This window comes from Bos indicus x Bos taurus, chromosome 25 (assembly GCF_003369695.1).
Source record: "Bos indicus x Bos taurus breed Angus x Brahman F1 hybrid chromosome 25, Bos_hybrid_MaternalHap_v2.0, whole genome shotgun sequence".
Lineage (NCBI taxonomy): Eukaryota > Metazoa > Chordata > Mammalia > Artiodactyla > Bovidae > Bos > Bos indicus x Bos taurus.
Window position 1 is genome coordinate 3,404,049 of NC_040100.1, and position 23,070 is coordinate 3,427,118.

The window sequence follows — 23,070 nt, forward strand, 5'->3', positions numbered from 1 at the left end:
AAAGCGCTTATGGCGGTCCATAGTCGTTAGTCTGATATATGAACATCCAAAACACGGAAAGAGGACGAGGGTGGCAGCTTCCCTCTCTCTTACAATCCGTCCCCCACTTAGCAGCCAGAGTCTTAAACGACAAATCAGATCATGGCTCTCTTCTGCTTAAAACGACGCAAAACGGGGTCAGCTCAGCTCCGGGGCTCTGGCCCAACCGCCCTCCTCGAGTAACTTGTTTTAAAAGAAGCTCCTGTCCTTAGAGCTCACTTTGACACAAGTCCTCCGGCTGGGGTTCCACCTTGGAGAAAGGCTTCTCACAGATAGCTCTCTTTATACCGCCCTGCTCTTGGTCTAGACCTGGGGGATTCATGTGGCCTCTGGATAAAAACGCAGAATTCTGACCCTGGGAGTGAATCTTTTTGGTGACAGCCATTGGGGTATAAAGGCCTTCCCTGGTGGCTCAGACAGTAAAGAATCTGCCTGCAACACAGGAGACCCAGGTTGGATCCCTGGGTCATGAAGATCCACTGGAGAAGGGAATGGCAACCCATTCCAGTATTCTTGCCTGGAGAATTCCATGGAGGAGCCTGGAAGGCTACAGTCTGTGGAGTCGCAAAGAGTCGGACAAGACCAACCGACTAACACTTTCACTTTTTCACTGAGATATAAAGTTTTATGGTCATGACCCCAAATTCGCTAGGAGGAGACTGGGGAGGAGGGAACAGCAATCTACTGACCACCTACTGTATGCTGGACCCGTGCCAGGGGCTTTATGTCAGTCACCTCATCTAAAGCTCACATCAACTCTTGTGAGGCAGATGCTGTTACACCCAGAGAAGTCAAACAGCTAGAAGTAGATCCAGGAACTGAGGCCAGGACTGTGTGATTAAATAATATCCTATCCTCGGCAAGACTCCCCGTATATCTGCACAGCCTTCCCCACTCTGACCCTGAAGAGGCAAATGTCAGCGCTGGAAGGAGAGCCTGGGTTTAAACCTGTGTTTTTCTCCTAAGGCATTCCTCACCATCGTCCTGTCCCAAGGCTTACCCTTCCCCTCACCCCTCTTCAGCAGGGTGGTGGGGGGCAAACTCCCACCTGTGAGCCAAATCTGAGCTGCTATTTTATAAATAACATTATACTGGAACCCAGCCACACCCCTTTGCTTATATCTCGTCTAAACTGCTTTCATGCAGCAAAGACTTTTCAGACCCGAGTCTAAAATATTTACTATATGGCCCTTTATAGAAAAATCCACGGCCCTGCTCTTCAGGATCTAGTAATGCCAACTATTGGTTATTTCTTAGCGTACCTGGTGGCTCAGATAGTAAAGAAGTCCACGGGGTCGCAAAGAGTTGCACGTGACTGAGCCACGAACATACACACACACCACACACCTTTCTCATCTCTGTCTTGGCTCAGTTCGTCCCCGCTGCCTTGGTACACCGTACCCAACTGTAGTACTCTGCTCAGGTGGCCATAATGAAAGAACACAGACCGGGGGGCTTAAACAGTGGAGATTTATTTTCTCACGGTTCTGGAGGCTGGAAATCCGCAATCAAGGTGCCAGCAGAGGGGATTTCTTGTGAGGCCGCTCCCCTTGGCTTGCAGACGCCAGCTTCTCCCTGTGTCCTCATGTCCTCCTGCAGTCTTTCTTATTCGTCTGTGTCCTAATCTCCTCTTGTAAGGACACCAGTCAGATTGGATTAGGGCCCACCCTAATGACCTCATTTTCACTTAATCACTTCTTTAAAGGCCCCATTTCCAAATACACTCACATTATGAGATGCTGGGGGTTATAGCTTCAACATATGGATTTTTTTTTTTAATTTTTTAAATGTTTTTTTTTCTTTGGCTGCACTGGGCCTTCGTTGCCCTTGGGCGGGCTTTCTCTAGCTGTGTGAGCAGGAGTTGCTCTCTAGTTGCAGTGTACAGGCTTCCCACTGCGGTGGCTTCTCTTGTTGCGGCATGCGGAATCTTCCGGGACCGAGGATCAATCCAATCCACACACACAGGCGGATTCTTAACCACTGGGCCACCAGGGAAGTCCTCAACGTATGGATTTGAAAGGAACACAGTTCAGTTCCTCAGACAGTCTTCATCATCTGGCTAATGTCTACTCATCCTTTAAGACTCAGAGTGGGTGTTACTTATGTAGTTACTTCCCCCACGGTGGTTCCCAGTGACTCACACTTTCTGGTTTCACACCCCAGGGTAGTCCCCTCCCAGGCTGAAACAGATCGGAGCTGTGTAAACAGTAAGATGCTACCAAAGTGACAGTGTGACTTCAGGGGCTAAACTATAAAAGCTGTGGCTTCCGCCCTTGCTCTCTCCAGGATCATTCCCTCTGGAGGAAGAACATTCAAGCAACCCTGGAGGGGTCCACGTAGCGAGAAAACCAATGCCTCCCGTCAAGACAGCACCAACTTGCCACCCGCACGAGCCATCCTGGAAGTGAGTCCCCCAGCCCCAGGAACCTCCATGGCTGCCACCCCAACCAACACCCTGACCGCATCTATTGAGGGACCCTCAGCCAGAAGTGGCTCAGACAGTGTAGAATCTGCCTGCAATGCAGGAGACCTGGGTTCGATCCCTGTGTTGGGAAGATCCCCTGGACGAGAAAATGGCTACCCACCCCGGGGTTCTTGCCTGGAGAATCCCATGGACAGAGGAGCCTGGTGGGCTGCAGTCCATGGGGTCGCAAAGAGTCGGACACGACTGAGTGACTAACACAGCCAGAATCACCCAGCAAAGCTGCTTCTGAATTCCCAGCCCTCAGAAACTACCTGAGATGAGGAATGTTTACTCCTGACTCATGCCCCTAAGTTTTGGGGCCATGGTTATGCAGCAATAGATCAATAGATCAATGAGTGCCCCTTATCCAGAAAGGCCTCCCTGCCCCCAGACCTGGCTGCACCCCCCTCCTCTGTGCCCCCACAGACTTTTGTTTTTGGCCTTGCCACTCGGCTGGTGGGATCCTAGTTCCCAACCAGGGATTGAATCTGGGCCCTCAGCAGTGAGAGCACGGAGTCCTAACCGCCTGACCCATGGGGAATTCCCTCCCACAGACTTTTGTTTTCTACCTTTTTATTCACCAAGTCCATGTTATATCGAACCACGTTCCTTAAATGCAAATCAGAGATTTCTCCTCCCCGAGCTGCGGTCCTCGAATCACTTCCCTTCAAGCTTCAAGTCCACGCCCTCCTCCAGGGGGGCCCTGCTGACCGCTCCACCTACTCTCTCCCTCCACCACGGAGCTCCAGCGACGTCAAGCTTGTCTTCAAACACACCAAGCTCACTCCCTCTTCTGAAACCTTTCCCCTTGCTGCGTCCTCTTCCCCAAATGCTCGTCCTGCTGTGCTGGCACGATGCCATCTTTCTCGCCCTGAAACCCGGCTCTGGAACTTCTCCAGTGGTCCAGCGGTTACGACTCCTCACTTCCACTGCAGGGGCCACGGGTTCGAGCCCTGGTCGGGGAACTAAGACCCCACATACCGTGTGGTGTAGCCAAAGCCAACAGTTCTGTCATATCCTGACCATCTCATAGTGGTCACCCCATGCTCATTCTCTGCCTCACAACCTGCTTAATTCATAGGCCTTTATCACCATTCGCTCGTGTATTGGACACACATTGGGATTTGAGTTCTGTAAAGGCCGGCTCCTCAGCTGTCTTCTTTACTGCCACACATGGCACAGAGTAAGAAAAAGTGCTGGTTGCTAAGTCACGTCTGACTCTTTATGACCCCATGGACTGTAGCCCGCCAGGCTCCTCTGTCCATGGGATTTCCCAGGCAAGAATACTGGAGTGGGTTGTCATTTCCTTCTCCAGGGGATCTTCCATGGATTGAACTCACCTTTCTTGCATTGGCAGGTAGATTCTTTACCATCTGAGCCACCAGGCACGTGCCAGATTTCGGGCTGCATGAATATTTGTTAAATGAATAAGCAAGGGAACGAACAGATTTCGACCCAGTCTCAACCTCTCACCCCCGCCCTCAACTGGAAGCTTCTTAAGGGCAAGTGCTGAATTTTATTCATCTTTGTATTCCTTCTGGGAAATTCACTCACCGATTCAGAATAAGGGCTTCCCAGGTGGTACAGTGGTAAAGAATCCACCTGCCAATGCAGGAGACGCAGGTTTGATCCCTGGGTCAGGAAGATCCCTTGGAGAAGGGAATGGCAACCCACTCCAGTATTCTTGCCTGGGAAATTCCATGGACAGAGGAGCCTGGCGGGCTACAGTCCATGGGGTCACAAAGAGTCAGATACAACTAAGGGATTAACACTTGTATTCCTGCAACTGCCACCATGGGCCGGTGAGCAAAATTTTGAACTGTAAGGTTAAATGGAGCGGTGAGCCGCCCCTTGTGGCCACCAGAGGGCAGCAGAGTCCTGGGACTCAATTAGGAAAAACCAAAAGGTGCCCAAAGGAAAAAACATCTTGTTAAGGTCAAAGGGCAGGTTCAGGGGCAGAGAGAGACTGGGCTCTCTAGAGGCCAGGAGAGCGGGAAGGAGGCAGCAGGCCCAGGGAGGAAGTTACCTCTCCATCCCTAGAAGGGGCTGGAGAAACGAGCGATTTCGGGCTCAGGTTCCATCCTCCATGAGCTCAGCACCATGACCGGCAACTGCGGAGTTTGGGGCTCCCTGTAGACTCACCAGCCGACAGCTCTGCAGTTATATGTCTTCCCACATCCTCTGCTAAACAGCTTTCGGCTGACAACTAGTACCCCCGGCGCTGGTAAGGTACGGATGCCAGGACTTAGGCGCTGGGTCCTTGCACCCTTTAATCAACAGAAGCTGGAAAGAGGCCAGACAAGCAGTTCAGGCGAGGGAGGCTATCCTGGGATCCGTGCACAAAGGAGAGAACACGAGTAACTGGGTGCCCTCGCTTGCTCCAGGGCGCGTGGGCTGCTTCCTTAAAGGGGGTGAGGGTCCGGGAGCATCAGCGCATCTGGCGGGAGGAGCCGCTTGGGTGGTCTGCCCATCCCCTCGGTGGTGCTGCACGTGGGGATCAAGCCAAGGACCCTGCTTTTGCTCCCAGCACCTCAGATGTGGCAGTTGGTGTGTAGCCTTTTTGTATCTTATTGTTCCTAATTTGCCCCATCTCCACATGCCTGCAGTTATTTTTAGCCCCTTTTATTTTATTTTAACTTCCTCACTTGAGGAGATGTTTGTCCAAGGGCAAGCACTGCAGTTAAGGGTCCCAGGTCCCAGCGGAGCTCAGAGGGCTGTCAGGAGTAGAGTAATGTCTGGAGTAACAGGACTACGAAAGTAAAAGCCGCCTGCTCCTTGGAAAAAAGGCTATGACAAACCTAGATGTATTCAGATCAGATCAGATCAGTCGCTCAGCCATGTCCGACTCTTTGTGACCCCATGAATCGCAGCATGCCAGGCCTCCCTGTCCCTCACCAACTCCCAGAGTTCACTCAGACTCACGTCCATCAAATCAGTGATGCCATCCAGCCATGTCATCCTCTGTCGTCCCCTTCTCCTCCTGCCCCCAATCCCTCCCAGCATCAGAGTCTTTTCCAATGAGTCAAGTCTTCACATGAGGTGGCCAAAGTACTGGAGTTTCAGCTTTAGCATCATTCCTTCCAAAGAAATCCCAGAGCTGACCTCCTTCAGAATGGACTGGTTGGATCTCCTTGCAGGCCAAGGGACTCTCAAGAGTCTTCTCCAACACCACAGTTCAAAGGCATCAATTCTTCGGCGCTCAGCCTCTTTGAGACATCACTTTGCCAACAAAGGTCCATCTAATCAAAGCTATGGTTTTTCCAATCGTCATGTATGGATGTGAGAGTTGAACCATAAAGAAGGCTGAGCACCAAAGAACTTATACTTTCGAACTGTGCTGGAGAAGACTCTTTAGAGTCCCTTGGACTGCAAGGAGATCAAACCAGTCAATCCTAAGGGAAATCAGTCCTGAATATTCATTAGAAAGACTGATGCTGAAGCTGAAGCTCCAAAGCTTTGGCCACCTGATGGGAAGAACAGACTCACTGGGAAAAAACCCTGAAGCCGGGAAAGATTGAGGGCAGGAGAAGGGGGTGACAGAGAATGAGATGCTTGGATGGCATCACTGCCTCAATGGACATAAAGTTTGAGCAAACTCTGGGAGAGAGTGAAGGACAGGGAAGTCTGGTGTGCCACAGTCCATGAGTCACAAAGAATCAGACACGGCTGAGGGACCGAATGACACCCAGAGGCCTACAGAATAATGTGAGGGCACCACAGCTACAGAGGAATGTGTAGGGCACCAGGACCACAGAGATGCAGTACTTGATGCTCTTCAGTTTGAAGTTTATGCACATGTTCTGATGTAGACACCCAACATTCGGTGCTAGGGATCTGTACTTCAGGTGAGCTATTTAGTTGGGAAACAGCGACTCAAAGTCATTAGCATAACCCACTGTATTGCACAGGGAACTATACTCAATATCTTGTAATAACCTATAATAGAAGAGAATGTTAAAGAGGAAAAAAAAAAAAAATATATATATATATATATATGGGCTTCCCACGCGGTGCTGGTGGTAAAGAGCCTGCCCGCCAATGTAGGAAACAAAAGAGACGGGGGTTTGATCCCTGGGTTGGGAAGATCCCCTGGAGGAGGGCATGGCAACCCACTCCAGTATTCTTGCCTGGAGAATCCCATGGGCAGAGGAGCCTGGCAGATTATAGTCCACAGGGTGGAAGAGTCAGACACCACTGGAGTGACTGAGCACGTGTGCGTGTGTGTATAAAATTATATCACTTTGCCATATAACTGCAACTAACACAACGTTGTCAATCAACTGTATTTCAATAAAAGTCTTTAATTAAAACAATAATAATAACTTTCAAAAGTCATTAGCATGCTGATAGGAAATGAAGCCTGGGCAGTGTTTAATTGGAACAAACAGTAACACTAAAATTCCAATTGCTAAATCGTGTCTGACTCTTTCAACCCCATGGACTGCAGCATGCCAGGCTTCCCTATCCTTCACTGTCATCCCGGAGCTTGCTCAAACTCATGTCCATTGAGTCAGTGATGCCATCCAACCATCTCAGCCTCTGTCGCCCCGTTCTCCTTCTGCCCTCAATCTTTCCTGGCATCAGGGTCTTTTCCGATGAGTTGGCTCTTCACATCAGGTGGCCAAAGTATTGGAGCTGCACCCTAAGCATCAGTCCTTCCAATTAAAGCAGATCACATCAAATTACTTTGGAGTGTTGGGTCTGTCATAAAGAAACTTGAATCATATTAACTGTCAAAGATTTTAGGCTGGGGGGTGCTTTAAGAAATCCTCTACCCCAGTGACTATTAAACTGCTCATGCAGTGACGTCTCTGGAAGTTCTAGCGCTCTTGGGACTGGGAGTGTGTCTCAGACCACATAGGAATCAGGATTAATTTCCTTAGCCAAAAACGTGACCTCGTGATAAACACAAGACCTGAACACCTGTGGCCTCTAGAGGGCATACTGTTGAGCCAAAATGCTTGCTTGGGTCTGACATTTCCATGAAGATTAATTTTTTATTGCTTACTTGATTTGATGTTGCCTGGGAGCATTTTGGGAGAGGTACCGAGACAGGCCCGGGACCCGAGACCCCTTTCTTGCACTTGAACCTACAATATACAAGAAAATCATAATGAACCAAAAATAACTGCGTGCATGCACAGTTGGGGCAAATTCTGGACAAAAGGTACGAAAAGACCAAGAGAGCCTCGCTGCTTCCTTCCCAGGGAAATCACAGTGAAGGCTGTGGTCCACATACTCCCGCCCCGTCTGCTTCCTGACCCGCCTGGTGCTTCCCACTGTAGGCCTGCCTGGCGGTGCACACCCCCTTCCCTTGGGGTCTGTGAATAACTGTCTTTTCAGTGGCAGTCATCTCCTGATCCGTTGGTCTCACCACCCCTGAATAATAATAAAATCTACTTTAAAAATATATATTTTGGCCACACCACTCAGCATCTGGGATCTTAGTTCCCCGACCAGTGATTAAACCTGCACCCCCCTCTCCCCCCAACTGCCAGGGAAGTCCCAAGATCTACCTTTTAAAGCAGGGTGTTTGGCCAGCCTCCCCAGCTGACTCTCCCCACCAGCTGAAGCCAATTCTGAATTCCTGACCAACAGGAGCCAAAAGAGAGATTGATGCCTATTTGCTGTTTTAAGACTGCATCCCAGGATAACTTGTTATACAGCAATACACAGTTTTTCCTTTATATTTTTCTAAATATTCCAAGTTTCCTACAATGAACAGCTTTTATATATAAAAAAAAAAAAACTTTTGACCAATGTTATTTTCAAAAAGACAACTGAGCAAGCATGAGGCATCTTGAATTTTTATTAAGTTCTTTCTACTCCACTGGAAACGACCACATTCGCCAGCAGGATGATTCTTCTTAATACAAATGTTTATCCAATAACGAGTTAACACAAAACGACAGTTTCACGACAGAAAAGGTCCAGAACCAGCGGGACGGTTGTTAAAAGTCACGCCACGCACGCGCCAATCCCAAACACTGTAGACGTGACAGATCCATAAACGAACAGGGAGACCATCGGGGCTCCTGCTCACTGCTGCAGCCCCAGCCCCACCCCCGAGAAAGCGCTTAACAAGCTGCAGGGTCTACACCTGCACACAAGTGGGCGGGTTCCTCGGGAAACCTGGCGGTGTAAACACGACTGCTGGGCGAGTCATTCCCCAGAGTCAGAGCCTGAAATTTGAAATTGTTTACAGAGGCAAAGCTGCTCCTCCAAAACTCTGGATCCAAGATCTCTGGATTCCCCCTCTCCCTCCCGCCTTCCCAACCCTTCCTGGTCTACAACCACTCAGCTCCAAGGGCCCCTGAACACGGGAACATCACCAAGACAAGAGACCCCCAAAGTCTGATGCTGTATTTCCCTCAAGGGGGTCAGGGTTGGCAGTAACCAGATCCTCAGAGCTTCCCACATGGCCCTGGGACACCCAGGCTCCCGAGGCATGGCACCATGCTGACCCCTGCCGATCACGGCCAACTGGCACGAAGCCCCTAACACCAAGGCTCAGGGCTTTGCAGAGAGTGCGCCAAGAGCAGTGCCCAGAACTGAGGATGCAGGCCCACCGGTGGGCCACAGAATCGTTCCAGCTTGAACACAATGCCACAGGGCAAGACAGAGCCGGGGGTCGGAGTAGGTGAGGGGAGGTCAGCGCCCCGCCAGCAGGTCCCATTTCAGAGCGGGTCACACATAACCGGAGTCGCCGTGTAGAACGCGTTTCTTATGGTGGGTATTAAGAAGGCTTGGAAAACACAAACGCCATCTAATCCCTGCACCCTGCAGCCTGACTCCTCACAGGGCCAACCCCGGGATGCACAGGTCACCCTCCCGAAATAGACTGCTGGGCCACCGCTGGGATGGGCACCTCCCCTCTGACCACCATGACGAGTGTAAACGTCGGTTCGAAAGCCTATTGTGAGGCCAGGTTTGCAGGGAGAAGGTGGGGGCGCGGTATGGGCAGAGATTCCGAGAGGACCTGAGATGGATTCATCAGTCACGGCTGTGCCGGGCCCAGCAGACCCCAAACCCTCACCCGACAGGCCAGGTGGATGAGAGCAGTCGCTTCTCCACGCATTGACCCGTTCAAGTGTGTGTACACGCTGCCTTTACCTTGTGCTGCTGGTGGGAAGGCCGTCGGCTGGACACGCGCGCCTTAAGAAGACAAGCACCACTTGGGAGCAGGAAATACCCGCGGTCTCACCCTCAGACCTGCCGAGGCGCGGGCAAAACTGACGGAATTCGGGGATTCAGCAGCCAGATCAGGAGCAGTGTGGCCCCAGAAGGACATCAAGAAGACGCCCTCACCTGCTGCTCAGAGCTCAGCCCTCGGGAGCAAGACAGCCCGGGCCCTCGGGAGGAGGAAGGAAGCCTCAGCCAGGGGCCGCGCCCCAGATTCTGCCTGCTGGGCTGCCCCAGGCAAATCACTCGGCCTCTCTGAGCAGCCTCAGTCTCCCCAAGTAAGACGCACAAACAGCAGTTTCGTCTTGCCAGGCTTTGTGGGGAGAAATACATGAGAACATGGATGAGAATAAGCACCCGTCTGTAACTGTGTGTGACTGTGTGCTCAGATGCTCAGTCATGCCCCACTCTTGATAGCCTCCTGGGCTGCAGCCCACCGGGCTCCTCTGTCCATGGGATTCTTCCGGCAAGAATACCAGAGCAGGTTGCCTTTTCCTCCTCCAGTGGATCTTCCCAACCCAGGGATCGAATTGGTGTCTCTTATGTCTCCTGCACTGGCGGGCGGGTTCTTTACCGCTGTGACATCTGGGAAGCCCCCCAGCTGTGTGTACCTGACCTGCTAATCATGAAGAGGGGATGGAACACGGAAGAGCCTGCCCGGGGTGCGGGCTACGGCCCGCTGGTAAACAAGCTCCCCAAAAGGCAGAGCTCTGATGTGCGGGCTTTGCCGATTTCCACAGTTGTAGCTACTCCACTCTGGCCAGATTCACACTAGCCGTGGTTTAAGGCCTTTCCAAAGTTTCCTGAAAACTTGACAACTGGTCTCCATGGCACCACACATGTGCAGAGCACACCAGCAAGGGCTTCTCCCCTCCCACCAGCAGCTGACAGCGTCAGCCAGGGTCAGCACGCATGCCCAGCAAAGTGCCCGCCACAGCCCGCCAGCCTCTCCCTCTCGTGAGCCTCCAGACCACCTGTTGTTGTTCAGTCTCTCAGTCGTGTCCCACTCCTTGCAACCCCGTGGACTGCAGCACACCAGGCTTCCCTGTCCTTCACTATCTCCCAAAGCTTGCTCAAACTCATGTCCATTTAGTCGGTGATGCCGTCCAACCATCTCAGCCTCCGTCGCCCCTTCTCCTCCCGCCCTCACTCTACAGGCCACCTGCAGGACACACAGACACGTGCTCCCCTCCCCCTCCACGCTCACACCTCACGCCTCACGGGCTGACTTTTCCAAACCGCCCAGATAATCCCGCTCTCTGGGAGCATCCAGGCAGGAGGTCCCCGGAAGCCCGGACTCCTTCAGGGGTGAGGACGGTGGCCAGTTGTAGGAACAATCCACCCAATGTCCACAGGAATGGTGGTGGCCAGGATGGGGCACCCACATAGCAGGAAGCAGATTCCACCTACCATCTGCATGGCCGACAGCAGACACACTACATACGAGGGAAAACTTGATGGCAAAAGATCCTCATTACAGATCAATCTATGCTTGTCTCCTGAATTAAAAGGATGATTAAAGAAACTGGTACGTCCATTTAATGGAGGCCTTTAAAAGAATGTTTACAAGGCGCTTGAAATTAGGAGAAATAGAAGTCTTTTTTTTTTTTTTTAAAGTAGGCTGTAAAGGCGTCTATGGCAAGAGAAAGGGAAAGGGAAGTCGCTCAGTTGTGTCCGACTCTTAGTGACCCCATGGACTACAGCCTACCAGGCTCCTCCATCCATGGGATTTTCCAGGCAAGAGTACTGGAGTGGGCTGCCATTGCCTTCTCCGATGGCAAGAGAAGAAAACGTCAAAATTTAAAAGTACGCATCAGGGGACTTGGTGGCGGTCTGGAGGTTAGGACTCTGCACTTTCACTGCAGGAGGGCCTGGGTTTAATTCCTTGTCAGGGAACCAAGATCCCACAAGTCTCCCAGCCAAAATGAACAAAAAACAGTACCCACTGAGTGAGGAGAATAGAAAGAAAAAAACTAGGAGTGGTTATCTGAGGCGTGTGTGTGTGTGTGCGAGTGTGTGTGTGTGTCTGTGTTAGTTGCTCGGTAGTGCCCAACTCCTTGTGACCCGATGGACTGTAGGCTCCTCTGTCCATGGAATTCTCCAGGCAAGAATATTGGAGTGAGTTGCCATTCCCTTCTCCAGGGGATCTTTCTGACCCAGGGATTGAACCATGATCTCCCGTATTGCAGGCAGGTTCTTTACAGTCTGAGCCACCGGGGTTATCTGAAGTAGATGCTGGCAGATATTTTCTACCTTTCTAGCATTTTCTGAACATGTTATAGTAAGCATTTATTATTATAATGAAAACATAAAAAAACAACCCCCCAAGGGAATTCCCTGGCGGTCCAGAGGTTAGGACTCCCAGGTTTCCTCTGCCCTGGGCCCAGGCTTAACCCCTGATTGTGGAACTAAGGTCCCACGAGCTCTGGTGCAGCCAAAAGAAAAGAAAGCAAGCCACCCCCTCCCAGTCACTAGGACACACCATGCCTCCAGCCACAGGCGTCGCAGGGCCCCGCCAGATGCCATCCCGACACGTGCAGACCTGGTTTCCCATGGGGTCCTGTCTCCCTCATCCTGGGGTACCAGGGCTCCAGGCCGACTTGGGGCAGAGGCAAAGCTCGTCACAAACCCGAGTTGGAAAACAACAGCCCCGAGGTGTCTTCTGATGAGCAGACACGAGAGGAAAGGCAGGGCAGTGTCCCCGCAGACCCTGGTCATGAGCCTGCCCCATCCGGCCCCAGACACAAAGGGGCCAAGACTCACACAGAACTCCTTGCCCAGTCTTCCACCTCAGGGAGGAGGAGGAGACCACACCAGACCAAGCTCACCATCCCCCGTTCCTTCCGCACATTTGTCTGAGCGTCGGCAGGCGAGTTCTTTACCACCGAGCCACCAAGAAAGCCTTTCATAATGATACTATGACAGTATCTGCCTCTTTCCCTCACTTGTACCCACACCTGTAACCCGTGGGTGCTCCTGAGCTGCTCCGCCTGTGTGGAAGTGGCTGCTGGGGCTTCCCCGGGCTCCTTCAGCACCCCACAGAGCCGTCCCCAGAGCCTGCATCTCAGCATCTGATCACACAGTTTGCGGTGGCACATCTGACAGGTCCTTTTCTGACCAGGTCACCAGGCCCAGCTCAGCCTCTGAGCTCCACCTGCCTGTCTCAGCACGTGCGGGGGCTGTGGGCAGCCTGAGCGCCACCCTGCCTTGTTCCTGACGGAGGCCTGGGTCCGGCCGCAGGGGCTCGAGCAGGGTTACAGGAAAACCTTCAGAGTGCTTCAGCTTTCGCAAATACAGAAAGCAGAGCTGGGAAGAGTTGAAACCCCCCCCAGAAGTCCCGGGACTGCAACCTTCTAAATGACCCCTCTGTGCAGGGCATCCACCCACAGCCCAGGTGGCTTTAGGGCTTCAGATCCAGGCCCACTGACAAGTCCCATCTCTGTCGGCCCCCCTCCACTCCCGGTGCTTTCCTAGGATTCTTCCCCAGCCCCACCCAGAGGCTGATGGAAAGGCGGATACTCAGCCCTGCTCCCGCTGTACATGCAATTGTAACTGGAAATCAAGACAGAAAGGGAGCTCTGGTCTGTGACAATGACTGAAACCCTCCCCTGGGCTGAGGGGACAGCCCTGGGTGAGCTCTGCTCTGGGTCTTTCAGGGAAACCCCGCCAACCGGCGGCCAGGCCTCCACCAGCAAGCATACCTGCTCGGGTTTGTTGTGACGATCGCCAGCGGACTAACTGAGCAGGTGGTCAACAGCAGGCCGGTCCACCGGCGCGGGATGCCATGGGGGGCACGCTGTTGAAATGCGAGCCCCAGCCCCCCCACCCGGCTCCTGCCTTCCTCCCTAACCTTCGCACCAGCTTCACCTCTCGCCCTGCCCTGGCAGTGCCCACCTAACTCAGGAGCGGTCACTGAAGTGCCCGGAATGTCCAACAGGCCACTCTGCTGCCAACTGCTCCCTCTCCCGGCTCCTTGGGACACAATAGCTGTCTTGCTGGGTCATCCTGGCACAGGATGGCCTCAAAGGAGGACAGGACGAGGGAGCTGGCGGGCATCTGAATTTCCAGTGTCCTGACCACCCCGCCCTTCACCCCCGGGCACAGCTTAGGATGCTACCGGGACAGAGTCTTACCTCACGAGGGACTAAAGGAATGTCTTTTCCTTGCCTTCGATGTTTGTGGTATATGTGAAGGAATGCCAGGGTCTTGGGTTAAATGGCATCCTGGGAAATTCACTCTCAGATTGATGCTGGGGAAGAAAGTTCACAGGAAGCCAGTTCTGAACGGGAGTTGGGGGTGGGGCAGCGTGGTCAAGGCTGCACAAACAGCCTCCATTGTGCTCACCAGCCCGTCCGTAGTCAGACATTCCGCCATTGGTGGGTCATTCCTTTGGGTGGCACAGGCTTTGACACACCTCTCATTATCATCACTGGGGATTGCTTTCCAACTCAGGGAGCTAATGAGGATACCAGGCCGAAGTGTTTGACGTTCAGCCTCCTGCTGAATCTTCAAACAACCCTGCGAGGTGTCACCTTACCACACTCATCGTACAGCAGAGGACACTGAGGCACAGAGAGGTTGAGGAGTTAGCCCAAGCCTTCCCAAAGAGGTGGGAGGATGCTGGAATTGGTCCCGAGTCTGGCAAGACACAGCCCCTCCCTCCAGGAGCATGTGTGTTGGGCAGCAGGCACAAGTACCAGGGGATGAAGGAACACGGGCGGGCAGGTGAGCACGAGGGGTGTTGGGAAGCAGAGTGGGGGGAGCCCCTAAATCAGAGGAGGATCAGAAGTTCTTCTGTGCTAATGCCCGAGTGGGGCTTTGAAGGATGTGTAGGAGTTGGGTGGGTGAGGGGGTGAACAGAGTCCCCATCAGAGGAACAGGCACCTCAAAAGGTGTGGGGATAAAGGAGCAGGCTGTCTAGGGAGAAATGTCATACCCAGTACCCAGGAGAAGCATGAGGAAACGCAGGCATCACAAGAGCTCTGCAGGGGCTCGGGGACAGTACAGGGAGTCCCGGGTCAGAGTCTTGAGCACTCAGCACTGGCCCGGCCACCGGGCTTCAGTCCCCATCAGCCGCTCAATGAAGGGACTGTCGTCTCGGCCTGCCATGGAGCCATGCTTCGGGAGTTTTCCTAAACAGCATCCCAGGACCCACGTGGTCCCTCCCCCACCTCAGACCCAGCAGAGGTCGGGTCACAGGGTCCCTGCCCTCAATCAGGGCAAGCCTGCCCTCCCCCTCAAAGTTTCCCCTCCCCTCATCTCCAACCGTGACCCCCAACTGATAGGAAATCCTTGGAGGGCTCACAGGGCAGGTTTGTACACACACACACACACACACCCAGGCAAGAGGACAAAAACCCCCAAGCTCAGAAACCCGCCCACCTGAAGATGTGTCAGAGGACTTAATATCGTCTCGAATGTGGGGTTCCAGATGCCAGAGCCCTGAAACACCCTGGAATGTGCGAGAACTCGGCGTAAGGCACCCTGTCTCTGCCCACTTGACCCTGGCTGGGAGTCTCAGAGTGAAGTCTGTCTAACGAGACGCAGATCCTGATGCAGTCTGAGACGCCAGGTCAGACCCCGCAGGCGGCCTGTCCCGAGCGCTGGCCCAGCCCTGCGAGAGGGCTGAGGACATTGGCTGAGGGTTGGTTAGTCAGGCTTCCGCCCCTGGTCTTGGGACTGCTGTAGGCTTTGGAGCTTGGGGGTGTCCCGGACACCCTGCCCAGATCCTCATCAAACGACCCGAGGCCTTCCCTCCAGGGCTCATCCAAGGAGCCTCCAAGGGCGGCTGATTGGCACTCATTGAGAATCTGAATCACAAACCCTAAATCTGGAGCGAGCAAACCGAGTTCCTGGGGTCTGCTTGCCCCCCCACCACCCCACCACAATGAATGGCTCTTGTAATGTCTCTGGGTTTGTCAGCAAGAGAAGAAACGGCCAAGGGACAGGAGGCACGTCCCCCGCCGCTCGCCCTCTGTGCTGAGAACCCACTGCAGTGCAGTAGGATGGTGGGCTGCTCTGGGTGCACCTCAGTCTCCCCCCAACGGCCCCCAAATGCCCTCGCCAGGGAACCAAGCCTGGTCTCCAACATGGAGACACCGAAGTGCTCTGGCCAAAACCCCACTGCAGAGCGCACAGGGTTGGCAAGGCAAAGAGGGGGGCCCTCATAAGTGCCAACTCAATTGGCAGTGGCTGCCCAGAGAAGTCGTGGAAAGAATTCTGAAACCACACCGCGCGGCAGCTGATTGGGGATGCCTGCCACGGTCACAGATTCTCACCATCCCTGATCTACTAGCTGGGGGACGTCCCCCCATGAGCAGGGGATAATTCCCCAGCCAGGACTTTGGTAGCAGAGGAGGCCCAGGCCACCTGGGGTATCAGTAACACCAGACTCCCCGATAGACTTCTCAGGGCCTTGAGAAGCACGTGTGGGCCCGTCATTCCTCAGCTGGCCAGGATCTCGTCTGCCCCCTTTTCTGACGATGTGAATGTTGGTTGCTTTAGGAAACGTCTGTCTAGAATAGGAACACACTGCAGGGTCCATTTCTCCTCTGAGAGAGTGACTAAATGCCTTCTCTCTCACCTAGAGCCCAAGGGATGGTCTGGCTTATCACCAGAAGTGATCTCAGACCCACTGAAAGCTTGACCCGTGGGAGGGCAGACGGGCCTGGGCGCTGTGCTCTGGGCTCAGGGTTGCAGGAACACTCCCCGTGATGCTCTGCTCCAAAGGCCTACATGTCCCCACGCAGGCTGGGCCGCCTCATTTGGACACCTTGGCGTGCAGGGTGCTGGGCAGATACAAGTACCTCCAGATGGCATAGTAGTGGGTGCCAGCACCGAATGCCACAAAGAGATGCCAGATGGCATGGGCAAAGGGGATCCTCCCGTCACTCTTGAAGAACACCATGCCCAAGCAGTAGAAGACCCCTCCGGTCACCAGCTCCCAGATGCCCTCGGTGTCGGGCTGTCGGTAAGGACAAGGGTGAGCACACGTCAGATGAGCGGCCAGCGAGACCAACACCACCCAGCCACCCCCACCACCCGGACAGGAAGACATGGATGGCGGGGCTGCCCGGAGCCCCAGGAGCGGCATCTCAGCACACCGATGTCATCAACTCTCCACCCCACCCGCCCTACTGATTCATTCTCGTGTGTAACACATTTCTGTCACAATCTCAAAGGATATCTCGAAGCTTTTTATCTGTCCTAAAAAGCAAACATCAGAGAAGGGAAAGCAGAGACACACACAGATACTTGTACAACCAAGTTCACTGCAGCGTCATTTACAGCAGCCAAAAGCGGGAGGCATCCCAAGCGTCCGGCAGGAGGAGAATGGATACGCAACATGGTATCTGTGTTAGTTTACACGGTGGAGTATTACTCAGTCTTGAAAAGGGAGGAAACTCTGACACATGATACAACACGGAAGAGACCGCAAGGGCGCTGTGCAAAGCGAAATAAACCAGACAGCGACCGTAGGCCTTGATACCCTGAATGAGTCAAATTCACGGTTGGAAAGCACAGTGGCCATCTGGCTACCAGGGGCTGGGTTGGGGGGAACAGGTAGGGAGTGAGGTTTAGTGGGGACAGAATGTCGGAAGATGAGACAGTCCCGTGGATGGACGGTGGTGATGGCTCCACAACAAGATGAGTGAACTTCATGCCCTTGAACTGTACACTTAAAGACGGCTAAAACCATAAACTGCATGTGTATTTTATCACAATTCTTAAAAAGTAGTATGCATCCATGGGATGGATGTGAGAGTGGACTATAAAGAAAGCTGAGCACCGAAGAATTGATGCTTTTAACTGTGGTGTTGGAGAAGACTCCCGAGAGTCCCTTGGACTGCAAGGAGATCCAACCAGTCCATTCTAAAGGAGATCAGTCCTGGGTGTTCATTGGAAGGACTGATGCTGAAACTCCAATCCTTTGGCCACCTGATGCAAAGAACTGACTCACTGCAAAAGACCCTGATGCTGGGAAAGATTGAAGGTGGGAGGAGAAGGGGACGACAGAGGATGAGATGGCTGGACGGCATCACCAACACGATGGACATGAGTTTGAGTGAACTCCGGGAGTTGGTGATGGACAGGGAAGCCTGGCGTGCTGCAGTCCATGGGGTCACGAAGAGTCGGACACGACTGAGCAACTGAACTGAACTGAACTGATCCATGGTGGATTGCGGCATTCCCGGCCCTCCAAGGCGAGCACAAGTGACGCCTGGGCGGTTGTTACGGGGGCTCAAGGGGAACAGGAGGGACGGGGAGTAAGAACTTACCGCCCCGTCTCCTGGGCCCCCTTCCCACAGGTCTCACTGCTCACCACCAATAACCGTGTCTGACGGTATCCTTCCAGACTCGTCTATATGCACGCAGTACACGGTATGCACTTCATAAGCATATACATGCCCAGAGCGACGGGTCACTTAAGATAAGGGGGCTCGGGCCACGCCTGTCATCCTGATACATCACTTCCACGATGCAGTCTCGTGGGGATTCATCTACCTCCCCGTGTGGGGACCCACCTCGGTCTTCGGAACAGCTGGGGAGCTTTTCACTGGAGGTATGTACAAGCACGCACCCAGCCCTCCAGAGGGTGACGCCTGACTATTAAAGACGTATCACAGTAACACTTCTCAGCACGGACTGCTTGCCATACCCCGTCCTAAGGGCCTTAAGTGAGTTATCCAACGCCATCTTCACAACAATCTCCAGAGGCAGGTGCAGCTCTATGGCACAGGCCCTCGACATCACGCCAAGTGAGACAAGCGTGTTCCGGAACAGTTTGTACAGCGTGATCCCATTTTTTTGTAAAAGATGAACAAACAAGGCATCATGTCTGCAGACCCACAGACTTGCCTGTTAGCCATCCTTAATGGTTTGCTGTGTATCTTTTCCATTTCTCATGAAGAGGCATTAGATAACTCATGTTACGGACTCAATGGACATACATTACCGACTCAATGGACATGAATTTGAGCAAACTCCGGGAGACAGTGAAGAACTGGGAAGTCTGGTGTGCTGCAATCCATGGGGGTCACTTAGCGACTGAACAACAACAAACTCACATTTTCACAGGGAAAATGTTGAGTAGGAACGCTAAGGGGGCTGTCACAAGCTGGAGACTCAGCTCCGCCTCCATGGCCACCTGCGTTATTATTATTATAGATTTAATTTAGCCAGCAGGTACTTACTCTGTTGCAGGCACCCTTCTAGTCCCTGTCCCTGAGTTTTCTTACCTGATGCCTAAATAAGCAGGAAAACCTGGAGCCCAGAGGGACTAATGAACCCGCTGAGGTGAAGCAGAGAGAGGAGGCGCCCTGGAACCGAGGAGCCGAGCCCAGGGTGACCTGCACCTTGGCAGGCGAGTCACGTGGACCCCCGGCCTGAGATCACCATCTGCCGGGGCAGAAGCCTCAGCCTCACCATCTCCAGTACCACTCTGGGCCCCCTCCAGCCAGACGCAAGACCCACACCTGGTGGGGTGACTTACCATGGAAAGGACGACCAGGGCGGGGAAGAAGCCCATGATGACATAGCAGAGCAGCTCCACGAGCTTGTACCTGCCAGGAAGACAGGGCGTCATGGCCTTGGGACGGCCTCCCCGTGAGCATCACCTCCCCCATTCGGGTTGGGAGGGGGCACCCCCAGCCAGAAGAGTAACGGAAGGGAACTGTGCCCTCTGCCCAGCACCCCTGAGCTCGGATTTGACCCAGCTGCACCCAGCAAGTGCTAGCAGAGCTGGGTGGCCGTGGGCGGATCCCTTTCCCTCTCTGAGGCTAGGTTTCCACACCTGTGAACTGACATTCGAGGGTGGCAAATGCTGGGTGGGCATAGCATGCCTGGGTGCTCCTCCCTTGCTCAACCCAGGGCAGGCATTACTGTTCCATCCCAGCACCTTTCACCACAAGGCTCGAGCAAACGCTCTCCATCCATCCGAGTGGCGGCACCAACTGATACCCGTCCGCTGTCCTCGGACAGTCCAGGGTCTGTGGCTGCCTCTGACTTCTCCAGCTCTGTTTCCTTCCCCCTCGTCCTCACTTCCCTGCTGTCTCTCAGCAGGATGGAAGCGGGTGGGCGGCCCTGAGACCCTCTCCTTTCTCACCTGCTGACCCAGCTTAAAGAAGACCCCATTCACCGGGTCGAAGCACCAACAATGACCTTTTTTTTTTAACTCCTCACATTGACCCTATGGACTGTGCACGTGGTGACTGCCGATGGGCCTGGACACAAGGGTGCCAGGCACGGCTGTGCCCACACGCTTCGGGGGACATGCTGAGGTCTCGTCCTGGCAGGGGCAGGGAGGAGGCCCTGATGGAGGCACCGCGCCCCCTGAGACCCCGCCCCCTCTCCCCACCCCACCCCTGAGACTCCATCCCCTCCCCACCCCGCCCCCTGAGACCCCGCCCCCTCTCCCCACCCCGCCCCTGAGACCCCATCCCTCCCCACCCCGCCCCCTGAGACCCCGCCCCCTCTCCCCACCTCGCCCCCTGAGACCCCACCCCCTCCCCCCACCCCACCCCCTGAGACCCCGCCCCCTCCCCACCCCGCCCCTGAGACCCCATGCCCTCTCCCCACCCCGCCCCTGAGACCCCGCCCCCACCCCGCCCCCTGAGACCCCGCCCCCTCTCCCCCACCCCACCCCTGAGACCCCGCCCCCTCCCCACCCCGCCCCTGAGACCCCACCCCCTCGCCCCACCCCGCCCGAGACCCGGCCCCCTCCCCACCCCGCCCCTGAGACCCCGCCCCCTCGCCCCACCCCGCCCGAGACCCCGCCCCCGAGACCCACCCCGCCCCCTGAGACCCCGCCCCCGAGACCCACCCCCGCCCGAGACCCCGCCCCCTCGCCCCACCCCGCCCCCTGAGACCCCGCCCCCTCGCCCCACCCCGCCCCCTGAGACCCCGCCCCCTCCCCCCCAGCCCCAGCTTACCGCTCATGAAAGAAGAAGACATAGACTGTGCCGACCGAGGCCATGATCCAGACCAGCCATCGCATGTGGGAGGCCCAGGGGCCCAGCTCGCGGAGGTTCAGCCTGGGAGGCAGGACGGGAGGGCACAGGGGCCTGAGGGGCCTGAGGGGGTGGGGGCGGGCCTGGGACCTCGCCTTCCACGGCCAGCCCTGTCCCCTGTGGCTCCACGTCTGGGATGTGGCCTCTCACGGAGGACAGGTGGAGAGACAGAAAGAGAAACCAAAACTGTATGCAATTATTCGAGCCAAGTCAGCAAAACTGAGGATGTCCCAGCATGAAGGAAAAGGGCATCTCAAACCAGTGGGCGTTTCCTGGCGCCCGGGCTTAGTTGCCCCACAGCAAGCGGTATCTTCCCAGAGCAGGGATCGACCATGTCCCCTGCACTGGCAGGCGGACTCCTACCCACCGGACCACCAGGGAAGTCCTGCCTGCTGGGTGACAGCTGAGCTGGGCCTTGTGAACTCCTCCCTCCGCAGCCAGCACAGCGTGGGGTTCAGCAGTAGAGGGCACTTTGCAGGAGGAACTCCTTCCTTCCTTCCCCACTCCTGAGACTCTCTCCCCAGGCTCCCAGAAAAGTGGGTTTTTCTCTCCGCTGCTCAAGCCAGGTGGTGTCTCCTGGGCCAGGTGCCTGCAGGACCCAGCCTTTGGCTCCAGCTGTTGGCTTAGGTCAGCGGTCCCCCACCTTTGAGGGACCAGGGACAGGTTTCGTGGAAGACAATTTTTCCATGGACTGGGGAGGGGATGGTTTCGTGATGATTCAAGCACATTAACTTCATTATACACTTTATTTATTATTATTATTTTTACATCAGCTCTGCCTCAGGTCATCAGGCATTAGAGCTCGGAGGTTGGGGACCCCTGGCCTGGGAAATGGCTGCGGAGCCAGGGGCCCCGGACAATGCAGGCCTGTGCCCCAGGCCAGGGGGCTGGTCCTGCACCCTCTCTCCAGCCCGCATGCATGCATTCCAGCCTCCAGCCTATGCCGCTGTCTGTACAACCTGACTGCACAAAAACACGCCAGGTTCCTGCAGAAGGGGCTCCGGTTCCAGAAGACGGTGACTTTTCTTTTGTCCTCCTCAATATTTATGACTCGATTATTAACGGTTTTCTGAAGCACTGGGGAAGGGAAAGTTCTGTGTCACCCTGACCCAGCCAGTTTTCCTGATCATTCATGACACGGTCCTCCCTGCCTGGTTAATTGCATGAATGGCGTCTGTGTGCGGGTCACCGTCATCCCTCTTCACGACAGCTGGGGGAGGGGGTACTATTGCTGCCTCCCTTTTAAAGGCCAGGAGACTGAGGCTGGGACAGACTCGGGAGTTATCCCAGGACCCGTGGCTCCGGAAAGGCTGATCAGGACCAGGGCCTCGTGCGGTCTGATGCCACGACTGTTCTCTTTCAGCAACACCGGAGCCTTGCAACCACCTTTCAGACCCTTTTTTTAAGTAAAGGTGATATGCTGGAATCTTATATTTAAGCTTAATCTATCAAAAGTGAAAATAAAGGGACTTCCCTGGTGGCTCAGCGGTAAAGATGCTGCCTGCCAGCGCAGAAGACGCGGGTTCAATCCCTGGTCTGGGAAGATAGCACGTGTCTCGGAGCAACTAAGCCCGTGTGCCACAACCACTGAGCCTGCGCTCGAGAGCCCGGGAGCCGCGCCCGCTGAAGCCTGAGCACCCTCGAGCCCGTGCTCCACAAAAGGAGCCGCCGCGAGAAGGAGCCCCGCTCGCCGCAACCAGAGAAAACCTGCACAGCAACCAAGACCCAGCACGGCCAAAAGTAAATAAATAGGAACTTTTAAAGAACGAAAATAAAAACTAAAATCACAGAGTTTTTTCAGATTGAGGCAGGGATGGGGGGACCCAGAGTCATTCACACCTCCACCCCTTCAACCAGAGCACCGCGAAGAAAAATACCCACAAATCACTCCACAAACCCTTGTCTCCTGTCTCCCTTCCCCATGCACCCGGGTGTCCAGGTAGAACACTGTCATCACCTCTGATCCTCTCTCAACCCCACATCCAGTCAACGGCCAAGTTCTGCCGACCCTTCCCCCCCGACACAGCTCGCAAACCCGGGCACTTCTCCCCTTCTCGGCCCCTGCGTCCCTCCTTTGCAGCTTGGACCACAGTGGTGGTTCAGTCTCTGTGTCGGTGTCGGGACAAAGTCCACATCCTCTGGGAGACACTAAGTCCCATAAGGACAGAGCCTGTGTCTCTGTTCACAGCCACATCCTCAGACACCAGCACTCGACAGGCACGGAGCCAGTGCCCAGACCGTCAGCATCAGGGATAAAGAACAGAAACCCAGGCGCTGAATCAGCCAAGGCAGGGGGGCATTCAGAGGGCGGCTCCAGAAATCCAAGTCAAGGATAGTTACTGCAGCTGAGCACAAAACCTAGCTTTACTCTAATTG

General features: G+C 54.6%; 1 protein-coding gene across 12 annotated transcripts in view; it reads right to left on the reverse strand.

The window, feature by feature from the left end:
* The window catches only part of LOC113883187 (monocyte to macrophage differentiation factor 2), a 125,584-nt gene that overhangs the window by 56,327 nt on the left and 46,187 nt on the right, over window positions 1–23,070 (reverse strand). For 7 of the 12 annotated variants that reach the window (XM_027526608.1, XM_027526607.1, XM_027526609.1 and 4 more), the window contains 3 exons: window positions 20,617–20,718; window positions 19,179–19,248; window positions 16,492–16,649 (listed from right to left, as the gene is read on the reverse strand). In XM_027526608.1, the coding sequence (XP_027382409.1) occupies window positions 16,492–16,649; window positions 19,179–19,248; window positions 20,617–20,718 (330 nt within the window). Of the gene's footprint in view, window positions 1–6,784; window positions 7,594–16,491; window positions 16,650–19,178; window positions 19,249–20,616; window positions 20,719–23,070 lie in introns of those variants that run through there. The other 5 variants (XM_027526617.1, XM_027526618.1, XM_027526616.1 and 2 more) reach the window with 5 other exon arrangements.